General features: G+C 36.7%; 1 protein-coding gene across 5 annotated transcripts in view; it reads left to right on the top strand.

The window, feature by feature from the left end:
- nrxn2a (neurexin 2a) overlaps nt 1-18,830 on the top strand; it is a 155,200-nt gene that overhangs the window by 71,021 nt on the left and 65,349 nt on the right. For 3 of the 5 annotated variants that reach the window (XM_055043571.1, XM_055043569.1, XM_055043567.1), the window contains 6 exons: nt 2,790-2,816; nt 8,352-8,471; nt 8,546-8,927; nt 10,061-10,251; nt 10,356-10,529; nt 12,078-12,197. In XM_055043571.1, the coding sequence (XP_054899546.1) occupies nt 2,790-2,816; nt 8,352-8,471; nt 8,546-8,927; nt 10,061-10,251; nt 10,356-10,529; nt 12,078-12,197 (1,014 nt within the window). The remainder of the gene's footprint in view (nt 1-2,789; nt 2,817-8,351; nt 8,472-8,545; nt 8,928-10,060; nt 10,252-10,355; nt 10,530-12,077; nt 12,198-18,830) is intronic. The other 2 variants (XM_055043570.1, XM_055043568.1) reach the window with 1 other exon arrangement.

Below are 18,830 nucleotides of genomic sequence, written 5' to 3'. Positions count from 1 at the left end.
TATCGAAAAGGTTTTGGCACAGAAAGACAAACAGAGAAATTGCCATCTGGAACCATTTGAGCTTTAGTTATGTGGTAGGCAATATTATATAACAGAAAATGTGTCATGTTTAATGAGTTTAAAGTAGAGGTACTCTGCAGACAAGTACCAGGAATAAGCAGAGTAAAAAAGGTTTTATTTATAAAGGTAACAAGAAACTTGCATATCATGCACAAAAAAACAGAATATGGCGCGTGGGCAGCATAATGCAGGGAACGATGCAAATAATAGTGAAAACCAGTGAGCTTATGTTTGGGAAAGGATGGAGAATGACATAGGGACTTGTTGAACAAAAAAAGAGGAAATTTCTGATGACTTTGATGCAAACCAAACAGACAGACTGGGGGAAAGTGACTATTCCATTGGTAAAATTTAATTTAAGTATTAAATTAAAGAATTTAAACATTGACTTTAATTGCTAAATATAATGCTTCCACCATCTAAGTCAAAGAAAACCCTCAACAGGGACGCTGCACCTTTTTAAACAACTGTATGTGTGCATGTTTCGTCTGCCTCTTTATTTCTCTCTACCTATACCTGTCTCCCTGTCTCTCTCCTCTCAGTTCATCCTGGGGTCGGGTCCCACCCGACTGTCTCGGCTCTATCAGCCCTTCAATGGCTTGTCTGCAGTTCAAGGAGAGGGCAGTCAGAGACCTGATCCATCATTACGCTGAAATATCACCACTTAAACTCCTCACACTGCAGATGGTCCCATTGTCGTTCCTTCCCCTCACATTTGCTGGCTTGTCCAGTTTAGAGTCACTTCACTGAGCAGGAAGTGCCAGTGACGAACACACACAGACACACATACTCAAAGAAACACACACACACCAGCATCAGAAAACTCCCAGGTCTCTGGGTGTCTGTTTCCACTGCTCTGTGATGGTTGACAGCTTGAGAGCACTCCGCCGCCACCTGACTTACACCAGTGTATTCTTGTACATTTCTTCAGGTTGTCAAAATTTTCCAAACTGTAGAGTGTTTAATGTGGATTAATCTAATTTTGAGTTGAAAAATGTAATTTCTTGTCAACTTGAAAGACCCAATCAGTTTTGGATGCATTAGATTTGTGCTTTAATAATTTCGTAAGGTGTAAGTTTGACTGTGGCTGCAGGTTGTGCAAATTGCCACTTTTCCTCCCTGTTTAACGTGGCAAATAAATTGCCATTAAATCTACAGAGTGAGGCTTAATGGCAACTTCAATTGAAATGCCATACATTTTCTGAATAAAGGTGCATCAGACATTTATACAGTTAACTATTAAACCAATAATACATTCATCAAAATCGCATCAGTCAGTACTACTTAATAACCAAACAGTTCTTGGGATCAAGTGTTTACTTTGTTCTTATTCTTCCCTTTGCGTGCCGTATACAATGTTTCAGTACAGACTAGAGATGGAAAGGAGTGATTTTAATTGTGCACAGTAAATCCTTCAGTTCTTTTAATATTCATTTTGTACATGAATTAAGAATTGCCATTCAAAAAGTCAACTGATTGTCATAAAACAAGTAAGTTCTGAGAGCTGTACTGCATGAGAAATAATATAACATAATATAATATAATATCATATAATATACAAATAAACTGTCATGAAAATTCAAAATGAAAAGTTTGTTTTTTCAGACTGTAAGGCGCTCCTGAGTCCAGTCAAAAAGTATGTCATGAAGATAAGAAAAACTTAAGTAGAAATCGTCAATCATGTGAGAGACCTTGACCATTACATCAGTTGTCAGGAATGGCTTCACTCTGCTAGAGAAGTACGCATCAGAACAGAGACACATGCAGAGTCAATCCAGAGTGGAATGGACCAGGGCTTAAAGACGGAACTGCATTGATCAGAAGCTTTAGCTTGTACAATGTAAGATCGCCTGGAATGCTGAGAGTACATGAGTAGACTAAGGTTTGTTTGAAGTTACAAATGGAAGAGGGAAGAGATGAAATAGTGATTTTTGGGTAACAAACAAGGTGCACATTGATCAAGGAGTGAAATGACCTGAAGTTTAATGAAACTGTTTCAGTGTGATTCTTCACAGTAAAATTGTAGAAAAAAAATGTTACAAGCTGTTTTTAATTATGAACATACAATTTTACAACATAAGCTTCTTTATTGCATAGTTGTTACAGATGTCAAAAAGTCAATCTGCCATTATCTAAATAGATAAATACATTAATAAATCTTTATCGTAAATGTTTTTTGCTTTGCTGATATGTTTGAACTTGTTTCATATCAGCTGCACAACATGCTCAAATTTAGCACATGTTCCATTTTCTATTTCCGTTATCTTCTTCAGACGACTTTCCTCACAGCGGTGCATGTTTGCTGATTTACCCTAGAGCACATGTCAGTAAAACTATCAGTCACGGCTTCTGAAACAATCAAACTCTGCCAAAAGCTAAGCATAAGCAGCCTCACCAGAGCCAGTACTCATGCCGAAAACAAAGTAAAGCTGGTGCACCTTTACTTTTATGGTCAATAAAGCTCTTATTGATCCTAACTTTGATGCGCTCTGTTATGCCTCCAGCAGAGCCAGACACACAGTGAGCTTTGTCCTTTTTCTCGCTGGTTTGTTGTGAATACTACAGGGAGGGAAGTGGCAGTTTAGACTCTCGAGGCTGTCCCCGGATGGTGGGCTCTGAAAAGCACTGAACTGTCTGCAGAATATACCTTGAAGGATGTGAAATATTCTCCTCTTTTGTGCTGTTCTTTTTTTCCTTTAATCTCACCATCTCACTCTCTCTCTCACCAGATTGTATCAGGATAGACTGTAATCTCAGTAAGTGTCTCCTATGATTATCTTTTGTTCCATGATTTAGAGAACATGCACTGTGATATATTTATGTTCTTCTTCCTCTTTTTCCCTCATGAAACAGAACATTCGTCTTGTTTACTGTTGCTGCTGTTTCTCTGAAGTACCATTACAGATAACAGCAAAAATGAGACCTTTATTCAGTGAACAGCTGCACAGCTAAATGTAATTAGATCCCTTTGTGCTTTGCTCAGGAAACCCAACAATCTTGTTACATGTTTTCTAATTATTTTAGCTCCATAATTCAGCAATCAAATGTAGCTAAATTTGACATATACTAGTCTACTACCACTGAGTTATTTGTTTGCATTTTGCTAATTGGCTCTCATGCCAGACAAATGTGTTTAGTTTAAGAATAATTTACAGGGTTTTTTTTTTCTCTCATGAGTAAATTTGATCCAACACTTAAAGAAGCAGAAGTGAAGATAGCAAGTAGAAATAATCATACATTAGAGATGTTCTAATCAGGAATTGGTGTGACATTATGCAAACTTATAAAATATAAGTTCTACAAATTGTACTTTATACATTAGAATTGCAACAAATAGTTTGTCAGAACTGCCTTTATATGCTGCATCAACATAATATTATTCAGGGTAAACTAGATTAATACTGATATTTAAAGAATAACTGATCACATACAATGTACCAACCACAGGTAGTGAGATTTTCCAGAACCTTATTTAAAAGTGTCTTGATTGTCAGCCCAGCTAATTATTGGGACTCTACTAATATACAATATATCCTAAATGTTACCCTGCAGTAAGTAATACTCTGTAAAATGAGTATCAGAGCAACAACAAAAATTTTCAAGATGTCTTAATGACTCCATGATTGGAGTTAAATATTTCCATCTAACATTCATGAGGAACTTTCATGGCATATTTCAATAAGCATTTTATTTCCCTGATAATGACTCTGGACTTATATTTGGTCGAATGAACGACTTAGAATAAAAATCAATAAAAGAATGCAATGTTTAAGTCTTTCAAAACCAGCAAGGTATCAAAAGAAGGCCTTCTCTTATATCAATACAATTGATTTTCTGGAATTCAGTCTTATGAAATGGAACAATATTTTATATCTCAGCACAGTCAAATACACGATGAAGATTGTGGTGCTCAACAGATAGCAAGAGGCAGGCAATTTAGGTTCTGCCTGAGATAGCAGCGGTGTTAGAAACAGATAAAATGCATCACCAGGGAAGCTGTGAACATGCTTTATGTAGACACTGGGAGAAGTTACTTCTGCAATGCAGGTTGCTTGCAACCTCTGTGTTTGAATAATTTCGGATTATTTTTTAATAAAATGTCTAAATGTTCCATTTCTCAGTGATTTGCAGGATTAGTGTGTGTTATTATGCATTTCTTATTACATGAAATGAAAACCCTAATCACAGCAGTTTTTATTAGACAGTTCATTGAGACCTGGTCTCAGCCTGTAATCCTATTATTTTATTAGTTGGAGATGAAGCTTTAACGTCTTTTAAAGGCACATAAGGGCACATTTGCAACAGATTTATTGCACATCTGTAAGACTAATCTGCTGCCCCCTATGTTCAATTGATTGCACTTTCTTTATCTGATCAAGGTAAGTAGAGGGAATGTTTATGTATGTGTGTGAACAGTTATCTTAAAGGTTTTATTTTAAGGTATTCTGCACCTAGTAGAAAATTGTAACATAACAAAAAAAAGTGTTAAATTGGCTAAAGTGAGCAGTTATCCCTCTTTCCTTTCACTGTCTGGGTTTTAAAAAAGTCCCAATATGTGCCAGTAGATGGCAATGCACTTTCACATATTGATCATAGAACATATGTGATGTATGTGTGTAATTAAATGGCTTCTGGATATTTAAAAAAAAATGATGGCCTATGCAAAAGCCTAATCGACATGTGACAAAAGAGGCTTTTATGGATGCTGAACTAAGCAGCACCAAACCTCTGAGCGAATTAAAAATATATCTGCTCTATTAATTTCATAGAGAACATAAAAAAAAATTAAATTCCAAGGTTGATTAAGATATTTGATGTATAATTGTGACAGAACCAGAGAATGAGCTTCTCTGCAGAGAGTTTCTGGAAACCATCCATCACTGGATGCACACAGGGAGGGTAAAAGTTGGTTTAACAAATCCTGTTACAGCGCCCTTGATTAATACTACAGAATAATGGGCCACTAGATGCTTCTGAAGTAAGATGCACCAAATTACAAAATGACTATAACATGCTTCGATTCACATGCATGTCACGCACGGCTGGGTCTTGGCGCGCTCGCAGGGATGACCTGTATAGCTGCAGCGGCACCTTTGAAGTCGTCTTTGTTTGAGAGTATTAATCAAATTCAATTTTAAGTGAGGATCAAACTGGACAAAACAGACTCCTTACATGAGCGGCTAGGGCCTGAGCTTCGGGAAGAAGAGCTTGTGAAGTGAAGGAGGTTTGAAAGGAAGCCAGATTTCAAAGAGTTTACGGTCAGATGCCTGGAAGAATATACATCACAATCCACCATCTCAACACCTCCTGCTGAATCAGAGATAGATCTTTGTCTTTTATAAGAATGCACTTTTATTATATTTGTTATATGCAGTTCATTTATAATTACTAATAGTCTAAGTTCATAGGATGTTTAATTTGCAAATTTTAATCCATTTAAATGTTTTTTCTTCAAAGAACATCTTTTTAGAATTTGTTTTAAACTAACGAAGGACAAAATAATCAGCATCAAATGTATTGTCGGAAATCAAATTTCAAGTATGGATCAATAACTGAGGACGAATGAATAGATTTTCAGTCACAAAACAATTTTGTGTGTGTGTTAAAGCACACAATGAGGTTTCAGCCCAAATACTCAGATGGACCAGGATGACCTTTGATAATACACAGTAGATCAATTGATTTCTAAATTTAAAAATCAACTGATGCACTAAGATGTGAAAGAAATATGTAGAGGACAATGTTTAATTAATAGAGTTTCATTCATCAAACTTTTTTTATCTGAGTTCTTCACTAAATTCTTAATCACAGACAAAATAGCAAGACAATCACTGCATTTATGTAAAAGAAATAGAATAATTAAAACCAAAATTAGTGATTCCTTTGGCAGATTCGGGTTAAAAGTAATTTAATGAACAAATTTCTTCTGAATAAAGGAACTTTAAAGTTTTGGAGTGGAACAGCCAGAGTCTGAACTTGAATCTAACGGAGAATCAATAGATGAAATAAAACTTCCAACTTTAAACATCTTCAAAAATACCAATGGAAATTTTCAAAAAGCTGGTCAGAAACCATAAGAAGAGTTTCTGATTGCTGTAATGCAATGTTTTTGCTGGTTGCTGCTAATTATTGAGAATGTTTTCAAAAATGTTGGACATGCTGTTTTGGACATGTATTTTACTCTTGTAAAATGCAAGCATAAACAGATGTTGGTATTAGCCTGGATATTTCCTAGAAAGGAATCAAAACAACTAATTCAACAGTCTTACAGACATAGCTGCTCTCTGATAGAGTTTACATTTGATTAGTGTGAGGACATTTTAATGCCAAGGTGGAGTTTGTCAAAGTTCGACGTGTGAATTGTCAAAATTCCTCAAAAATGATCTATTAAAAATTGCCTGTGGGCGGAAGTGCCTCTTACGCCACTCTTGACTGAAATTCAAATCCTAAAGTTTCCTGCTGTGGTTTATATCTAAACAATACTTGTATTGAACTATGGTGACCTTATGCTCACTGCACAAAACTTCACTGTTGAAGAAAAAGATTGCTGAAACTCATTCAAAGGTTCCTGAGGGAAATTTGGAAAACTTAACATACATCAAAAGTTAAGTAATGAATAGATTAGATTAAAGGGTATCTCTTTAGACGTTAATGCACACACAATATTTCGAGAAGACATGGCACTGCACACCACAGTAAAAACATGAGGTATAAATCTGGGACTATCACAATGGGGAGTACTTTTTAGCAGCCTACTGGCAAGCTTCATATCGAATGAAGGATCAATGGAGAAATGTACCGGGACCTTCTTAATAAGAATTTGAAGAAGAAACAACGGTGGATTTTTCAGCAAGAGAATGATCCTGAGCACACAGCCAAGAAAACTCTCAAATGATTTCTGAGACAAAAAATAAAGCTCCTTGAAGATTAGATTTCTTAGAAGAGGCCCCCTGAAGCTTTAAAGATTGGAAGACAGCAATGTGGAAGAATATCCCAAACTCAAACCTAAGAAATGCAAATCACTTTTTTTTTTACGCAGACTTGAAGTTGTAATTACTCTAAAAAGCATTTTAAAAAATGTCAGTGATTATGTTCCATTCTGCTTTATTATACATAATGTAATGGACTGAGTTGTCTAGATTTGTCCATATGCACTCGTGTAACTTTTGTGTCAATAGCTTTGTGACAAATATATTTTCTGAGGAAAACATTTGTTTGCTCAATGTTTATTTCCCCTACTGTATAAATCATTCCTTCCCTTGCCCAAACTTTCTAGAAGTAAATTTTTTTTCTGTGTGGGTATTCGTGCTTTTGGCCTTATATGTTTAGATAGCAGCAAAGCTCCCCTCTGAGCAGCACAGATTAGATGAACAGCCTCCTCTACCCTTTGTCCTGCAAACTCCTATTTCATTACAGCAAATCTTGCCCGTATGTCTGATTTCATGATAGTGATCCACAAGGTAAACATTTCTGCCTTTTCAGCTCTAGTTGACTCCGCACAGTGGTTTGTTTTTCCACATCTAAGTAAGTCCATTGAATGCAAAGGATGCAGGATTTGATGTTATTGATCCACTCAGGGTGCATAGCCAATATTCACTCTGTGTCATGCAATGTGCTACGTGGAGACACTTAATTTGCAGCCGGACAGGGTCTCCAGGCACAGGTTTTATTTCCCAGAGGATGAAACAGTGTATTGTTGGGAAACCAGCTGATGTTTTTCATTTATTGCCCTCTATGTGTCCCTTGTAATTCTCCTGCGCCCTGAGCACAATTAGACAGACAAACCCCTCAAGGCAAAGTCAGCTTAGGCATGGCCAATTAGTTTCCCAAGCGATGTCAGAACTCCTTTGAACTGCCGTGTCGGCCTGTTGCATAGGCACTGATTCGGGTTGACGGTACTGCAGTGGCAAGCCTCTGCACTGTGACCTATTTTTAAACCAGTGAAAAATGCAGAGGATAGTGAAGAAAATCTGAAACTTGAATTTAGATGAGCGAGCCAGGGCCTTCACTGTAAGCCGACACAGCTTTTCAGCAGAGATCCCACAAATGTCTCAACACACGTTAAATATTTAGCCTGAAAATGACTGTGCTGTAGGTGTTTTGTTCTTAGTTTTACTTTGAAAGGGGGTGCATTTAAACTATTGCTTTCTCCTGAATGTTTCTGCTGTATGTGTGAGTGATAAGTAAATGGATGTATTCACCCTGTAAGTGCTTCTCAAGTTTGAGTGCTCGTGTGAGAAGATACTGCGCCCCTGTGATATGATTGTCACTTGACGCTTTCCTCCTCTTAGGCAAGGGACCAGAGACTCTTCTTGTAGGCGAGAAGCTGAATGACAATGAGTGGCATACAGTGAAGGTGGCGCGACGTGGGAAGAACTTGCAGCTATCGGTAGACAATGTGACAATGGAAGGTAGAGATGAGAAAAAGAAACTTGGCCTATCAAAAGTGTTTTAGCAGCTCATGATTAATGGGTTTGTTTTGTAGGCCACATGACTGGTGCCCACACCCGCCTGGAGTTCAACAACATCGAGACAGGAATCATGACAGAGCGCCGCTTCATCTCAGTGATGCCCTCCAATTTCATTGGCCACTTGCAAGCACTCTCCTTCAATGGGATGCTTTATCTGGACCAGTGCAAGAATGGAGACATTTCCTTCTGCGAGCTTAATGCTCGGTTTGGCATGAGACACATCGTGGCCAACCCTGTAACTTTCCTAACTCAAGCCAGCTATTTGGCCTTTTCGACCTTGCAGGCCTATGCTTCCATGCACCTCTTTTTCCAGTTTAAAACTACCAGTGCGGATGGCCTGATATTGTACAACTCTGGAGATGGCAGTGACTTCATCATGGTGGAGCTTGTCAAAGGGTGAGTGATGGGATATTTCATACATGCATTTTAAAGGGATGATATTACATGTCTCACAGGGATATAATGCTTTGTTTGATACATAGCAGAAATGCTATATATCAAACAAAACTTAACTGTACAAATGTTTAAAACAAGAATTGGCTGAACAAGTTGTTAATTTTGGTGAATTTTCTAGAAACCATATATTTACATACACTGCGGGGGAAAAGTCCATGCATGCTTCTATACTATATCAGATTTAATTATTGCTGTTTAAGTCAGTCAGGAAAAATAAAAATGTTTATTTGCTAAATTAAATTATTTTCGAGAGAATCTTTATATTCTTCAAAATCCAAAGTTCACACATACTGAGCTTGTTATGCCTTTAAAAACGGACAAAACCCGACATCATGCAAATTATTTGTTCAATAATAAATCCGCTCTGGGGAAATAACGTTTCAAATTCAAAGTTAAAAGCCCCACAATTATATGATACTACATGTAAATTCCTGAACTGTAAATGTATGATATAGGGTTTCATTTCACATTATTTGTGAGTGTCCAGGAGTCTCACGTTAAAACACATTGGTAGCTCTTGTATAAAAGCATCAATAACATAGATATGTTTCAAAGGAACTTTATTTTTTTCATTAAAGATATTTTTTAATGGCAAGAACATCAGAAAGTGGCTGTGGAAACACAGGCAGCAAAGCCGCAATTGTATCATCCCACTGAAATGCCAAGCACAGACTCTCTGTCAGTGAGCAATTAGTCAGCAGGAGGTCTTGTTCAGATCTGGAACCAGCAGCAGAAGCTCCCAAAGACAACACAGACAAAAAAAAAAAAAATGGCTCCCAACACTTCTGTCAGGATTTTCCGGCTGTTCAGTGATTTGTGTGAAGTGTGGCGGTTCATTCATGGATGGTTCTTAACTTTGATTATTAATATAATTAAGTTTGAATGAAGTCTGTCTGATGACTATGCTTGAAGTAAAACACACTCATTTGCAATTAAATCACATTATTTTATTTGAATGGCAGCAAAAGAAAATTAATTGTTGCCAAGTAGAATTAGTGGTAATTTATGTGTGATTTTTTTTTTATGAAAGGAATTTAAAATGACAGATCTTGAACAAATATTTTGTCTTATAGGTACATTCATTATGTGTTTGACTTGGGAAATGGACCGTCACTAATGAAGGGAAACTCTGACAAGCCTCTCAATGATAACCAATGGCACAACGTGGTGATCTCCCGGGACAACAACAATGTACACGTACTCAAGATTGATTCCCGTACCGTTACCCAACACACCAATGGAGCCCGAAACCTGGACCTAAAAGGTAAAAGTCATGCTGTTCATATCAAAATCCAACTATTTTCATGTTTAATTTGAAACTTAAGTTTGCTAAAGAGAGTTTCTATTTCTTAACTTTGTGTTTTCTAGGGGAGCTGTACATTGGTGGTGTTGGAAAGAGCATGTACAGCAGCCTTCCCAGGTTAATAGCTTCTCGGGAAGGATACAAGGGCTGTCTGGCTTCTGTGGACTTAAATGGAAGGCTCCCTGAGCTGCTGGCGGATGCCCTTCACAAGGTGGGAGAGGTGGAACGAGGCTGCGGAGGTGAGGGCAAAGAAAAAAAATCCCAGATCATTTCTGTAAATGGTTTTCTTGTTGTTCAGCTTGGCGTATTAAGGATTAACCCAGAGGGACAGGAGGTCTCTCGCTGCACGCTAATTGTTCCTGATTGGTCTTGGAATTGAACAGGTGTCTCAAATATTCCACATTGATTGGGAAGAAAACAAATTCAGTGAATATATTTTTTATTTTAAGTGTTGCAGTGTTTTTCCATGAGGGGATTTTGACTTTTCTTGCTTCTTTCTTTTTTTTTAAGTCCAAAATCTAATCTATAAAAACTGCCCAATAAAATGTTGAGAGAGATGATGAGTGGTAATGACAACTTGGAGTGGTAATCAGGGGAATGTGGAGCAGCTGGGGAAGAAAGGACAAGGGAAAACTCAGGAAAGTTAATTAATAAAAACAGAATGAACACAAGAGGAGACAAACCAAAACACAAGATAATCTACTAAACAACAGAAGAAGTATTCATACAATAAAAAATATGTCTAAACCCAAATACACAGAGAACAGAACTTAAGAAACAACTTTAAAACCAACAGTTTTAGCCAAAATAATCCAAATACAAACACAGGGATTCCAAAACCATGAGGAACATCTCCAAGTCGCACTTTATGAAGTTCCGCCTTGTGAGAATCACATAAATAGATGTAAATAAGCTCTAGATCTATATAAACAGAGTCAGCTATTCCCTCATGTAAAATCTGTTTCACATTGATAAGTTGTCTTTCATATCTTGTACTTACGCACCCAACCTTGTAATGCTGACAGCTGCCTATATTGCCCTCATAAAAGACGACTTGAATCTAAACAAAATGTGATTGAATCCCTGCATACTCAGGGATATACTGTATACTTCCAATATACCTTTGTAGATATGACCCCTGATTATTCATTAACCAAAACTCTAGAATTAACAGAGTATCTGCTTTTATTTTAATGTGACTGCAAGTATTTAAATGTCCAAAGTCTCAGTCCTAAAGTAATAAATGTTTTTTTTTAGTTCTTGGCTTTGAGATTCTGCCATAAGAAATCATAGTGGCATGACTTAACAAAGTTTACTTTTAAAATGCATTTATCATTGTCCCTTTATCCAATGTATTCAGTATATTTTGTCAGTGAAAACCTATTTGTTTATTTTGTAGGAAAGCATTAAAACTATCCATTCATTCATCCCACACTGCAGAATTGTGAAGTGGAAGAAAAACAGTGGGTTGCTGTGAAATTTGTTTCTCAAAGTCAAATCTGGAAAATCTGACATTCATTTACATTACACCCCATTTACTATGTGTACCCTAAATTAAATCTGGTGGAAAATACAAACTATTACTGAAGAGGGTTGAACACAAATGCAGGCCACACTCTCAATATTTTCTTTGTACAACATTCCTAAGCTATCGAGATTATTGGATATGTGAAGGTAGCCATATATAAATGTTTTACTTTTGTTTCGTTCACTCCTCTTGAGTAAAAGCAAAGGTGCATAAAGTGAAGTGAAAAGCCCTTGCTTAATCTGCTGTGAACACCCTTCAGGGCCCAGCACAACCTGCACAGAGGACTCCTGCCACCACCAAGGTGTGTGTCTGCAGCTGTGGGAGGGCTTCTCCTGCGACTGCACCATGACCACCTACGGGGGACCTTTCTGCAGTGACCGTAAGTAAAGGTGTATCACGCCCGACTGGCTACAATGCTGGAAAATGTCTTTTTGAGGCTTATCACTGACACGATGCAGATCAAATTCCACCATCAATACAGAATTCAGTAATGCATGAAATGCACCTCAGAAAGAACAGTCAGCTTTTTTTTTTTACCACTAAAGAGATGAAACTTTTAGGTGGTGTCCTGCCTGCTACGCTTTGAAACTGCTTCCATTTACATCTTAATAGAATTTTAATGAGTTTTTGTCTTAGAGGATTCAGAATCTCAGGACTGAAGGTAAGTTTTACAGAACAATATGAGATTAATGTGTTAACCATTCCAACAAAATCTAAGCAATAAGTATTCCCTCTCCTCTGTGCATTTTCTTTTAAATATAGTGACACATGACTCACCGTTTCATCATATTACAACAACAAAACACATTTCCTATTTAGCAAGGTTATGAATAATACAGCCAACTGTTTCCAAGGGCTCCTCATATTAATTATAGAAAAGTATTGGGTTTAATAGGCCAGCCATGGCAAGTTAAGCTTCATTTGCTGCAGAATCATTTAGAATAACTGCAAGAAATGTGTCTTTGTGGTAATTGTTTTTAAAATGTGGTTTTATGTTTTACTTATTAAGAGGGAAAAGTACATTACACTCTAAGCTCAGCAGGCACTCTAGCAGAGGATAATTTCTTGATAAGTGGTGTGCTGGTTAGAAAGTTAATATATAAAGAAAAAAAAACACTTCAAGGATAGAAGCTCATTTGTTCGTTCACAAAGATTGCAGTTTTGGGTCAAAGCGAAGAATTCAGTGGGAAATACAGAAAGATGTGAGGATAGAAAGATAATACTTTGTCTTTGATAGAAGCATGTTTGCTCACTCACATTTTAACTTTGAAGAAAAAATTCAGCAAACCGTTGTGCTTGATGTTGCAGAAGTCATCAAAAGCGGTTTCCTCATCTCAGGGTTTCCTTGATGTGTTTTTTTTTTTTTTTTTTTTTTTAGTTAAATACACTTTTCTGTAGCTTTTAAAGCCTCCATTAATGTGCAAAGACAATAAAGGTTGTAACTAGAGATGCACTGAAAGATCTGCTGGTGATCTGCATTTAGCTTACTTGGTCCTAAAAACTGATCGACCCATCGGAAACTCAAAACTGGATTTTTTTAAATTCAGTAAATGAATAATAAAGTGACATATATACGTTTGACACTTGTTCTACACATTTTGATATTCCATAGCCTGGCTAATATAATTCATGAATATGTGCGACATATTTAGTCTTTCAGAATGAACATGCAGTGGAATTTGCAAGGTGAGGCAGAAAGTACCTTCGCCACACTGAAAGGGGGCAGCGCTGAACACCGACTGCTGAAAACAAAAAATAAATAGTCAGAATAAAACAATTTAAGGATGACTCTCCTCCTTGAAACAGTCAGACCTTTACAAATGAAAGAAAACAAGAAGGAGACAGCAATATGTGGAGATGGACAGATAGGCCCATGGGCTTTATATACAAATAAAGGTAAGATCAGATCTATTTTCAAGCTTATTTTCAAAAAGAGATCAGAGCAAAAAATTTTACATTTTACTGTGAAAAGAAGACTGAGTTATGTCTCTGGTGTTCAAAAGTGACACCAGATGAGGCATCAAAGGTGTAACTTTAAAGCTCAGCTTGAAAAGCATTACTGGTAAAGTAGATCTTATCTTTCATACAGTTACACAAGAAAATTTTTTTTAAAAGGATGAAGTGAACCATGAACATTCTTAGTTTAGTTTTTCCTTGTATCCACAGAACATTTTATGTATGCTTTTCAAAGTGTGCCCTGATTTGTTGATTTTCACTTCACATTACTGTCTGGAAATTGTCTCATTTCTCTTTTCACTTTCAATCACTTGTGAGTGTATTTGTTTTTCCACTTATAATTCTGCTCATGTTGTAAGCTGTTTTCTTTGAAACTTACTGGATAAGCCACACAAATGCTCCCACCAATCTTTGCTGACTTTTCTTTTTAAACTCCAGGTGTCTGATTTTACTTTTGTAATTTTGAGACATAATCACACGGCTTAGCTGTTTTGGTTAAGTCATTTTTTTTAAATTATTTCCGATTCCAGCATCATGTTATTGCAATTAGGATGTTTTGAACTGTGGCCTTGATTCCAGTCTTTCAGTTCAATTCTTTTTACAACTTCCGAGAGAATTTTTTTTTTCAAATTATGCAAAAACAAAACAAACAAAAAAAAAGAGACTTTTAATGTCACAGCAAAACAACATATTCAACAAAAGCCCAATTTCTTGGAAGGTTTTGTGATTTTCATCTCTCCGTTTTTGGGAGACCTCTCAATCAAGCCAATGCTAAATGGCATGGCAGCCCAATATCAAAGGTCAACCCAATAGATCAGACCTGTTTGGAGTAAATAACAAGTCTTCTGCTACACATTGAACCATCACTGAGTCCTTGGAAGCAAAACAAAATGTTGCTGTAGTGTAGAAATAATGAACAGTGTAGCAATGGTCCTTTTTTTTACAATGTTTTGTTGTTTGTATGTTGACCTGTGATGGGCTGGCTGGTCAGGGTCAATAGATCCATGGAAAAACACTGATTAACACTGGAATTTTATTCACCATGAGATGTCAATGCTTGCCTCTTTTCACACTGGAAAGTACATTTTTGTTAATTTTATCGACACCGACAATCTGAAGAATTTTTCTATGATCAAGGATTTGAAAGAAACTGTTATGTTTAACCATTTGACCCATAAAAGGAAAAGATGAAATCACTTCTACTTGGTTTGTGACTCGATATTCATATACACACATTGTCTAAGTGAATTTGCTATAAACATCTGTGCTTATTATTTCTAGGTCATGACTTCATTACCAGAATTAACAAGAATGATGTTCGGTGCTCAATTTTCAGCACTTCCTCCTCTAAACATATGGTGTCTGTGTAATTATTGGTTAACCTTTGCAGCTACAGATAATTGATCTGGCATATTTATTACCTGCTTGTGTTCACACATTGGCCCGTTTGTCACAGTAAAAAAAGATAAACTATAAGGATTATAGATGTACTCATGTTCCATAACATTCTTCCCACTGAATTCTTCACTTTTCCTTTGGATAAAGAAGTATAAAATGTGTCATTTTATACTTAACACACAGTGGCAATTTGCCACAGCCACTCTTCAAAATAGGAAAAACTAAAGTACATGCCATTTACATAATAATATGAATGTTTATCTGTGTAAATCAGGAAGTATTACTCTGATGCTATTTTTCCCACTGGTATTCTCCTCTAGTACCCAGTTAACCCGCCACATATTAATCACTTCCTCATCACTTTTGCCTCCCTTTTCTGTTGCGCCTTTATCAGATCATCAAGTTAGTTGCTGTTGCCCTCCCTGACGCCATGTTTACTATGATTCTGGTGTCCACCACTCCCAAATTCTTGAAAAGGAATTTCATTAGTTGTGAATAATGTTTCTTCTAATTGCTCTTCCAGTTTTGATTGAAACAGAAAATATCTTTGAAATTCTCTCAATACCACTTAAATCTTGGTTCAATTTGTGTTCCTCCAGTGGTTTTGGTAAGTTCCTGTCATTCTGCTCGCCTCCTGCCAATGACTAAGTTCACTACCAGTGAAAGCATGACAGTGACCGCCATTACAGCGGGTTGCCAACACATGTGTATAGATTTAAGATATTTCAAAATGTGTTTTGTTACATGTTTTTAGAAAGATTAAAACTTCCCGCTCTGTGGTTTTAGGAGAAATGTGATGTTGCACCTGAAAACGGGGGGAGGGAAATTGTACCAGGATGCAATGCTCGATTAAGTGCTGTTTTTCTTTTGACCTTCATTTCAGGTGGATTCATTCACAATTACTCGTACGTCCCAGACGGGATAATCCAGGATAGAGGTTTTGACTTAATCTTGTGCCTTGGGATAGAGGCTCAAGAAAATATATTGCTCTTCATAACATGATGACCTAACAGGAATAGAGTTCAGACATGTGACTCTTCCTCTAGCCTGTAAAGTTACCATTTTAGTTTGCTTGGGATCAAACACAGTATTTAAAAAAATGTCCAATACATTTTTTTATCCCCATACATGAAGCACATCTGCTTAAAAGGACTTTTCATACAACAGAAATTTTACGAGCTTGCAATGGATGTTTGTATTCCAGGTCTATTTAAGTATTTCTGATTAGCAGTAATTGCAGTTAAATAGGCTAATGCAGAAAGCGCATGTTGAATTGGAGATATAAATGAGTGACTCACAGCAGCGTTCATTTAACAGTTTCAACTAATCTAACATCAAATTCAGTGCAGCTCGTCGAAATTGTCTTAATTAAGTTTTTGAAAATGAGCATGGCGGTCTGCGCAAAATGATGTACGCAGATCACTGTAAGGTTTTAGTACATGTTTCAAAAAGTTAGGTTTGTGCAGATTAAAAAGTTCTGCTTTGATGCACAATTAATGAAATGTCTTCTACTGGTTTTCCATAATTAGTTTCAGAGGACACGTTTAGGCTCTGATTTCTGCATATAATAAAAATAATGAGTTCCTACCTGCCACAGAACACTATTTAAATATACCCAAATGGAATTGAAACTAAAGTTAAGAATAATAGTAAGAATAATATTAATAATATATTAAGAATAATAGTAATAATAATAAGAAAAATGCAAAAAAAAGTAATAAATCCAACCATCCTTGCAGTTTTTGTGGACTAGAAGTGCCATCAGTCACCAGATTAATATCACCAATGTTTTTTCTAGATGAACTAACCTTTCCTCAAGAATATGACCCAAAATATAACAACATTGCACATTTTCATTGCTTCATGAATATAAGCAAAAGAGAACTGCAGTGCATTAATTGTAATGTAGCATGCATTAAAGGTTTCCAGGAACATTTTTGGCCAGACCATTATTATCTTTGTTGCCATAGTTTTCTGAACAAGGTACTAAAGATTACAGAAAACTGTTAGAACATTATATTGATGGAAAAGGCAGAGAATAGTTAGGAAATTGTGGGTTAGAACCTGCAGACATTCCACTCCTTAGTTTGTTCTTTGGGATCTCAAGGTTTTCTCAGGTCAACTGTGACAAAAAATCTGATTTTGGGTTTTCGCCCGAGTCTCCTCCCAGTAGGATGTGCCCTGAAAACATTGAAAGAGGCATCCCAACAGGATTTTTGAACCACCTCAAGAGACTCTTTTCAAGGCAGTCTACCTTTATTCAGAGCTCCTTTCGAATGATGGTTCTCCTCTGCCGATCTGTACAGCCAAGAAGTGCCACCCAAAAGAAGCTCTTTTCAGCCTTTTATATGTGGGTTATCAACCTTTCTGTCACAATCCGTATCTAATGACCGCAGGTGAGGGTTGAAACGTAGACAGACAGATAAATGGAGGCTTTTTGACTCGGCTCATTCTTCTCCACAGTAGACAGAAATAGCACCCATATTACTGCGGACAACACCCCAGTCAGCCTGTGCTGCTCCTGCTTCATCATACGATCAATTGAGAAAAAGGCAGAGAATGAGTCTTGACTTGTTTGGAGAGGTCTACCTTCTCCTAAAGAAAACGTAAACAGGGTTAGGGTCAAGGGTCAACCCTGATGGAGTCCAGCCTGCATTTGAAAAAAAGTTTGATGTTCAGCTGAGATTGAAGACAAATCTTTTACTTTTAGCCTTTTTCAGATCCACAAAAGCAAAAGGTTGACCTTACAAGTGCACGGCAGTGACCCTCCGAACAATATAAGCCACACTGCTTCTCCTTCGATCTCGATGTTTTTTAACAGAGCTGAACAAAGTAACTGGGAGTATTTAAGGTCCTTAAATGTTAGCCTCCAATCTAATTCTATTTTTATGAGGAAAACATTCAAATTCATCATTTAATAAAATTCATCACGTCAGGTTGAATCAACACTACATGTTTGCAGCATTCAGCCTTCAGCCTTGTGCAACAAACACTGAGGACAATTACATAGATGTGAGAAGAAGTCAAGCACCTGAGGGAAAAATGTCCTTTCTGGCTTATTTTTGTTTTTGTCCTTGTCGTCTCTCACATCATGTCTTGTGTGGCACACTTTAATGCTTTTTTCTCAGAAGAGCAGCATCACTGCTCAGACACTAAAAAACTCTAGTAAACATAATTAAATACTAATCTGTTTTTTATGTTAATTGTGGACTAGAAGTGCCATCAGTCACCAGATTAATATCTTATTCTCTTCCGCAATATTTGAAGTGAAACTATACTGGGTTTCACACTGACAAAATGAGTCATGCAGTTTAATAAACTGGCAAAGACATAAAGCAGTTTGTCCAAAGAGATACTGATGATGCTCTTCCATAAATTGCATTTATGAAGTTTGAGCTGGCAAGATAATAAAAAAGTGGAATTTAACAGAATAATTTTAGATAAAAGTGTTGGAAAGATGAACAAATAGAAAACATCAATGTTGCTATTTATTGGATAAACTGACTCAGATTTAATGCTGTTCTCTATTGATAGTTTACTGCTCAAAGGCCAATTGAGGATTTTCCCTCAATTCAATTCAAATGTCAACGTGTGACATTATAAGAAATGTGAAGCAACTTCCTAATGATAAAATCAAATACAATGAAGAGGTGTACAA

This window comes from Poeciliopsis prolifica, unplaced genomic scaffold (genome assembly GCF_027474105.1).
Source record: "Poeciliopsis prolifica strain line A6 unplaced genomic scaffold, Auburn_PproV2 SCAFFOLD019, whole genome shotgun sequence".
NCBI lineage: Eukaryota > Metazoa > Chordata > Actinopteri > Cyprinodontiformes > Poeciliidae > Poeciliopsis > Poeciliopsis prolifica.
This window is presented reverse-complemented; position numbering and strand designations above follow the sequence as displayed.